At 40.5% G+C, this 7958-nt stretch overlaps 1 protein-coding gene across 1 annotated transcript; it reads left to right on the forward strand.

Moving 5' to 3' along the window:
- The first annotated feature begins 600 nt into the window (after window positions 1-600).
- On the forward strand, window positions 601-5305 carry PNRC1 (proline rich nuclear receptor coactivator 1). Its single transcript, XM_051997388.1, has 2 exons — window positions 601-1418; window positions 4210-5305. The coding sequence occupies exons 1-2, from the start codon at window positions 873-875 to the stop codon at window positions 4651-4653; spliced, it is 990 nt and encodes a 329-aa protein (XP_051853348.1). The 5' UTR covers window positions 601-872; the 3' UTR covers window positions 4654-5305.
- Window positions 5306-7958: the final 2653 nt, after the last annotated feature.

Consider the following 7958-nt stretch of genomic DNA (forward strand, 5'->3'; position numbering starts at 1 on the left):
CTTTTGCTGGACGCTGGTAGAAAACCTTTTTAGTTAAGGTGCTAACGTCATTCAAATTTCCCTAAATTTTCTCCCTGCTTTCCAGTATCATAGTGAGCTATTCTGACTCTAGGCAAAACTTCTTATGGCTACATTATTTCTTAAGCGGATAAGCTATCCACATAGGCTTGTTGCAAAAGAACATCTTACAAAGCTCTTTGAAATATCTGCAGGTAAACTGTTAGAACAAAGTCTGATTTGCAAGGCATAGCTGCCATAGGACAGCTATTTTGCCAAGGTTAGTGACAGAGCCAGAACTATTCTGAGTGGCTCTTCCACTTTGCTTTATCTTGCCTCAAACCAAGTGTGGGGTCTCCATATGCAGGGTAAATCAGCTGCGCTAAACCAGGACAAGGAAGGTTGGAAGCTGACGTGGAACTTCATTGTTCCGGGGAGCGGAGGGAGCCTAGCCGAGGCGCCTGCGCAGTAAGTGCTCTTTGTGCTAGGGCTGCAGCAGGGCGGCTGTTGTTTGTGTCTCTTCCTGAAGGGGCGGAGGAGTGGCGGGAGGCAGGAGGAGGCGAGGCGGTAGGGGGCGTGGCCCCATCCACCGAATTCGGTTTGGCTGTCTAGCTCCGAGAGGGCGGACACAGGGCGTGGTTTCTGATAACAACACTCCGGGCTGAAGTCGGGGCTATTTGTTGCTGCGCCGCCGTTGCCGCCACCACCGCCCCCCGAAAGGCTGTCCCTTCCCTAGCAATGCTCCGCACTCTTTCCGCACTCTCGTAGCTATCACTAGAGCAGCAGTTGCCTCCCATTATCCTGCGACCACTCTCTTCTGCCTTTCCCTCCTACTTTTTTCTCAATCGCCTAACCGTTCTCCACCTGCCAGCTCCATGACGGTCGCCTCAGTCCCGCAGCGGGAGCCGCTTATCCTGGGCTGCCGCCTGGCTCCGCTGGGCTTCGCCCCCCGGGCTTACTTCGGACACTTCCCCATGATGACCGCGGTCCCACCGCCTCCATTCCCCCGGCTCCCGGATCCTCGGACTCTGCCCCCCAACCTCCTCCTCCACTTTCTAGGTGACAGTCGCTGCCGGACCCCACAGCCGCCCACTCCGGCGCCCCCGCCGCCTCCTCCGGCGCCCCCGGGAATCTGCAACCCCCGGGCAGCCCCTAAGAAGCGAAGAAAGAAGAAGGTCCGGCCCAGCCCGGCGGGACAGCTCCCCAGCCGCTATCATCAGTACCAGCAGCACCGGCCGAGTCTCGAAGGTGGGGGCAGCCCGAGTAGAGCCCAGGGGCCCCCGATCCCTGCGCCTGCCGCTGCCGCACCCCCGGGCCCTGCTCCTGGAGCCCGGGCTGAAGAGCCGAGCTCTGCTGCCACCCCGGGGAGTCTCATGTCCGGCACTGCTGCGGCCAGCCCCGCGCAACCGACCAGAAAGGAAGTAAGTGGGGCGGTGTCGGGCCATCAGGATGGGGGGTACTGAGAGCTCCGGGGCTGCAGGCTGCCGGGCCTAATTCCCTTCCCCCCTCCCCCGACCTTGTGTGGTGAGGGGCCCGGGCTGGGAGCTAAGGGAGGTGGAGGAGAAATGAGGGGAGCGGGGGGGAGGGGGGAAGATCTGTGTTTACTCGGGAGGGAAGTTTCCGTGACGCCTGCTTTGGTTTTAGCTTAAAGGGGGGAGGGGAGAGTAAGAAAGGAGGGAGCAGAAGAGGCGCCTGCATCTCTGATTGGTTCATGAGAACTAGCCAATGAGCGAAGCCGCTCTGCCCCAGCAACAGCCCCGATTTAGAAGGCTGGCGGCTGGCGTTGTTCCAGGGGCTTTCGGTGTTCCGGGCACGCGTAGGGAGGTGGAGAAAAGGGGGCCTGGGTAGCTGGGGAAAGGCGGAGGGAGAGAGAATTACATCAGCGCGCGGCGGTCGCGGGAGGGGCGTGCGCTCTACGTGCGGGGCGCTCGGTGGCTCATGAAGAAGGGGGGGGAACCACTCCGTTTCGGTTTCCAAACCCTCGGCTTTGGCGGGGGCGCGCGTACTGGTCGGAGCGGCGCGTTCACGTCGGTTTCCTTCCCCCCCTTTTTCTGGATTAGGGTTTTTTTTTGTTTCGTTTCTTTTGTATCTCTCCCTCTCCCTCCCCCCCACACACTTCTTTTGCTTCTGCCAGGCTAGGAACATTCACCCCATTTGCAGCTCTAGACTTTTTTTTTTTTTTTTAATAGTGTGTATCCCGTTTTGAAACTGTTAACCTACAATGATACTTAATTGGCATCTTCCACAGAATAATTTGGAAGGCGTCTCTTTTTAAGTATAGCGAGCTGCTGGCAATAGTTTGTTAATTGTTTCGGCAGTCTCCCTCAGGAGATCCTCTTCCTTAGGAATTCTTACCCTTTGGATCAAGACTTTTTTTTCCTAAAGAATTGCTTAGAAAGGCAATGTGTAGAATAGGTTAACTAGAATTTTTGCTTTTTGAAGGAGACACACGGAGATCGTGGGAAGAGTGATTGGCTGATTGATTTTTTTTTTTTTTTAAGCCTTGTTTTGTCCGGAAATAAGATAAAATTTGGCTTAGATTAATCATTCATTTAGTCTTAAGAGCGGGAAGGGGACTTTAAAGGGGTCACCTAGACCAAACATCTCCCTTGGTCTGTGACTTGCCCAAGGTCACATAGGTAGTGAATGATAAACCGCATTTGAATGCTGATCGCTCTGACTTGAAATCCACTGCACCACAAACACGTTCATTTAAAGTCGTTAATATCTTTGTGTGCGAAGTCTTATGTTCAAATAACTTATAACTTGAACTGAGGTAGGCGACAAAATTTAAGAGTTGGACAGTTTTGTTTTTTTACCTGAAGGAGATAAACGGATTTGATTTGAGCTTGAAACAAATGAACTGGAGTGGAACAAAGCATTGCAAATGTCGATTTCTAATGAGGAAAAGACGAGATATTGTTTCGTTTCCTTAAACCTTGTAAATCTATTGTGGGGAGCAGCCTATCTTTCTAATCCCTGACACAGTACCTCTAATTTTAAGTATTTAGTAATCCTGAACATTTTCTACAAATGTTGACAAACTACTTTGTGCCCCAATTAAGAATGCCTTATAATAGAGGAAGGCAAGTACATTGAAGTACATTGTAGAAAGGAGAAGAGAACTGGCCAAAAGATTGGCCAAAGTTAAAAAAAAAAAAAAACAACACAAAAATAATAAAGACTATGACATGGAGAAAAATGAGGCATGATTTTAGGATTTATAGGGGCTTTTCTGTAGTCATATTGATAAATATTTGTGTGCCCCTGAAAGATAGGGCTGATATTCTCTACAAATTAGTATATTTTTCTATAGTAGTTTTCACTAGAAATTAACCTTTTTGCCTATTGCAAAAAAAAAAAAAATGTGTCCTATACATCACATTATTATATAGGTGATTATTTGACTTCTTTTTATCTCCCAGCAACTTGGATAGTTACAGCATTGCTTCTCTATCATGCCTTTGCGGGGCACAAATAAAGTTAAATTGCCTGAAGAACAATTGATTTTGAATGAAATGTGAGGTTGAGTTAAGACTTCGGTTATCTTGGCCAGTACTTTGATCTGCCTGGGCCTCAGTTTCCTCATCTTTAATATATGAGGTATTAACAAATTTGCTCTTCTTGATAACTCTGTCGTCAAGAAGTGCCAGTGTCCGTTGAAAAAATGCTCTAAAAGGGATTTAATGTAGTTGTGCTGTCAAATGAGCATACTAAGACCATGGAGACATGAAGTGATTTGCCATCACATCAGTCTAACTAGTGGTTGAGGCTGGAATCTGTATTCCAGATCTTTCTACTCTAATATATAATTCATGCAAATGAACTTACTTGGAATACTTAGTTGCACTCACAATATTCTACTTTTTTAAAAAAAGAAGTCTCTATGTTGTGGACCCTGTTGGCAATCTGGTAAAATCTAATGGGGGGTGAACCCTGAAACTGTCCTCCATCAGGATCACTAAGGACATCGATTATATGAAAATAGAGTTGCCAAAAGTTTGAAAATCAATTCATTAGAACCTAGGTTAAACAATTCTGCTGTGAGCCACTAATCATGGCCAAGCTAGGTATATTGTCCTATACAGAATTGAGATGAGGAAGCCTATTTTTAACAAGGTCCAAAGATAGTAACAAAAGGTACATATTTAAATGAAATGAGAATATCTTAAGACTGGAATAAGATTCATTTTATGTTCTTTGTCTTTGTAGGTTTTTAAATCAAAGATGGGAAAGTCTGAGAAGATTATCATTCCCCCTGGCCAACTTGTTCACAGTATACATTTGTGTGAACAACCAAAGATTAACAGACAGAAAAGCAAATGTAACATACCACTAACCAAGATCAGCTCTGCAAAAAGAAATGAAAATAACTTTTGGCAGGATTCTGTAGCATCGGAAACCATTCAGAAGCAGGAGAAAAAGCCTTTTAAAAATACTGAGAACATCAAAAACATGAATCTGAAGAAATCAGCTTTTCAAACTGAAGTGAGCCAAAAGGAAAATTATGCTGGGGCAAAGTTTAGTGATCCACCTTCTCCTAGCGTCCTTCCAAAACCTCCAAGTCATTGGATGGGGAGCACTTTTGAAAATTCCAGCCAAAATAGGGAGCTGATGGCAGTTCATTTGAAAACTCTCTTAAAAGTTCAAGCTTAGTCTCCAGATTCAAACTATGTACAAAACAAAAAAAAATAAGTTTTTCAAGGTTCTGGATACTTAAAAAAAAATCAGTACAGAAATTGATATTTGCCTTGTGACCAGAAGTGCAAAAGACAGTTTTAAAAATGTCATTCAAACTTGTATTTTATATTTTGTAAATACTGTATACCATGTAATATGTGTATATTGTTCATATCCTGAGAGGTACATTATAGTTTTGTTATGAAAGTATTTTGCACTGCCTTAAATGGTAGGTGTTTTGTATATATAAAATGGAAAAGTTTAATGTGTGCTAAGGCACATGGATGACTGATGCATTTGCACAAGGTATTCTGAGAACTTTTCAAGGAGAAACAGTTATCTCATTTCAAAGTGAAGATCTAAATGTGAACAATTTACTAAATGCACTACTGAAATTTTAACTCTGTGGCACAATCATTGTAAACATGAGGTTTATGTGTTGCTCTAAAATAGATTTCCGCTTTCTGATCACAAATACTGGTAAAACTATCGTTTCCACTTTTACCAAGGTTAACTTTGTGTTTGGTCAAGATCCAGTTATTTTAAAGCATTTCTAACTTGCTTTAATGCCAGAAAAATTGGTTGTATTCAAATTTTAAAATAATAATTTGGCCTCCCCTTTAAACAAGTCTTGTGTCTTTCTGTTTGAATGCTTTCTATCCTTGAATGTGTGGGGCTGGTTTGGGAGGCAGGGGTGAGAGAAGGGAGGGGAAGGGGAGGACAAAAATGTGGGTGGGGTTGTGGATTCTTTTCAAACTAGACTATTTAATTTTGGCTAGATCTGTATTTGAAATAGCAATTTATAGTTGAAACATGCAAATGACATGACCTTTTTCAATCTACTCTGAAAGTTTTGGGGGTTGGGGTGAGGTAGAGAAAGGATCTGGATTTAGGGTAAAAGGTATGAGTAGAGGGCAATTGATTTGAGAAACTACATATTTCTTAGGAAGTAACCCTGTTTAGAATTCCACATCAGTTCAAAGAATCTGAAACTTCTTGAGCAAGGAGGACTTAATCTTCCTATAATTTATAACCACAACCAACAAGGTAAAGATAAAACATATTAGGTAGTATCTTATGTACATACTAATGTAGCCATTTTATTTTGGTCATTAACATATGTTTTAAAATGTTTCACTCTTTAGAGTGGTGAGTAATATATAGTACATTTATACTTGATCTTGTGTGGACTTTAGTTGAAAGTGATCGTTCTTGAATTCACAAAATACAATGCAAATATTTGGACTTGTTAAAATTTATTTCTTAGAGGATATCATTCTTTAAAAAATAGTTATTTTAAAAATATATTGATGAATGCTAAAGAGGCATTTATTACAAAAGATTTTCAACAAAGTTAGCAGTAGATATAATGATTTAGAAAATAAGGCTTAATTTTTTTCCAAAAATAGTTTGGTTTGATCATAATTCCTGAACATTCTATAGCATTTTGTATAGGTTCTTATTATTTACAAAGACTGACCCTTTGAGAGTCTTAATATTAGAAATCTTAAACCAGCTTGTGACTGAAAATTACATCCTTATTCCCATTTATAGAATGAGAAACTCATTGAAACCAGGAAACTGGGCTTTACCCAGGTATTCTAATAATTCTTTGAATATGTCACAGTTCTCTCCTGATACTGAAATAGTGGTATTATACTAAAGAATAGTGTTTAATCCTTTAAAAACAGTAATTGAAGGCCTTTTTTTTTTTAAAGGAGAAAAAGGTATTTGCAGGCTAAAATTTTAAAAACCTAATGTGTGGTGAATTCAGAATTTACAATGCCTTGAAATTCATTATTTCCACTCTTTTTCCTATGATATGAATAAGATTTTGTTTCACTTTACTGAGACTATGTTTGCATATGTCTGCCAGCCTTAGGCTAGTGATAAGGAGTAAAATGATGGAGACTGATAAAAGGACTGAAAGATGACCTTGGTCACTAAAGTAAACTCAAAATCTGAAGTAGAAGGAAATTAGAGTTATATACTCTTATCAATATCTATGAAGTTTTAAAAAAGTAGGATAGTTTTGTATATACTTATATGACTTAAATGCAGCATGTCATATACATAGCTACCATCAATAATACTTTTTAGTAAATTAGAGCTGCTTAATTGAGTTCACATTTGCCTTGGCTTAAATGATCTATATTAATTTAGTTAACTTTTTCTACATAGATCGTATTCAAGTTACTTATCACTAATAGCATATTTACTAGGAAACCAAAGCAATTTATTCACTTACTAATTAAGCATATAAAGTTTCTATTTTTCAAGTAAGGAAACTCAGCTGAAAATAAAGCACTAAGATCTAAGGTACAAGTTTCAGATTATGTTTAATTAGATCTCTTCTTTAAAGAGGGTCCAAGAGATATATTAAGTCAAAAATAAAGAATTCTTTTTTTAAAAAATTCGAACTGTTGGTTCTGATACATAATCTAGTATATTATACAAGATTTTGAAACACTGAGCTTTTAAGATGTTTAAAAATACAAGTGCATTCTATAGTTTTCCTTAGAGCATAAAAATTAGATATCTAAGAATACTTTAGTCTGAATTAGGGTTGTATCCTATCCACTTGCCCCAAATCTGGTTCATATAAAAATGTGTCCAAGAAATGGCATTTTTCATGTATCATGTATAATAACAATATTTTGCTGCCATGACCTATATTAAGCCAATATGGTACTCCAAGTATTCTTAAACAAGTACATGAAAGCCAACTCATAGGACCTGAGAGATTATATAGTCTAACCTTGTGATTCTATATGCCTGAAAAACACTCAAAAAAGGCAGTGACTTGCTGAAGGTCACAACACTGCAGGAATTTGAACTCAAGGTTCCTGACCCCCCCCCCCCCCAAACTATTGCTCTTTCTTGAACATGAAACCTTATACCTCATAATATGCTTCGTTTATCTTCAGTAAATTTTGGAAATGAAAGAGGGGAAAATGTAGAAGACATTCAAGTTATTCTGACTGGAAGGGCCAAAGAACCAGGGCAAATGAGACAAGGCAAAAGGTTTTAAATTTAAAGAGCATTTTTCTTACAGGTATCCTATATATAATTTGTCTGGTCATTAATAGGTTATAAGATTTCATCTGCATTTGCATGTGTTTCAATCTTCACCACACAAAGATAGCTTTTGATACTTTTGAGGCTCCCGTTTACAAATATTTATGCTATAGGGCTATTGGAAAACTTAGGTCTCCAATTCTTGAATATGCCATAGAATAGCTATTTGCATTTAAACAATTCAATCTCATCTCTTTAATGTA

Source organism: Antechinus flavipes, chromosome 4 (genome assembly GCF_016432865.1).
Source record: "Antechinus flavipes isolate AdamAnt ecotype Samford, QLD, Australia chromosome 4, AdamAnt_v2, whole genome shotgun sequence".
Classification (NCBI taxonomy): Eukaryota; Metazoa; Chordata; class Mammalia; order Dasyuromorphia; family Dasyuridae; genus Antechinus; species Antechinus flavipes.

Coding starts and splice junctions, on each gene's coding strand:
- PNRC1 (XM_051997388.1), top strand. CDS start 873: ATGACGGTCGCCTCAGTCCCGCAGCGGGAGCCGCTTATCCTGGGCTGC. Junction 1,419..4,209: donor CGCAACCGACCAGAAAGGAA/GTAAGTGGGGCG, acceptor TTGTCTTTGTAG/GTTTTTAAATCAAAGATGGG.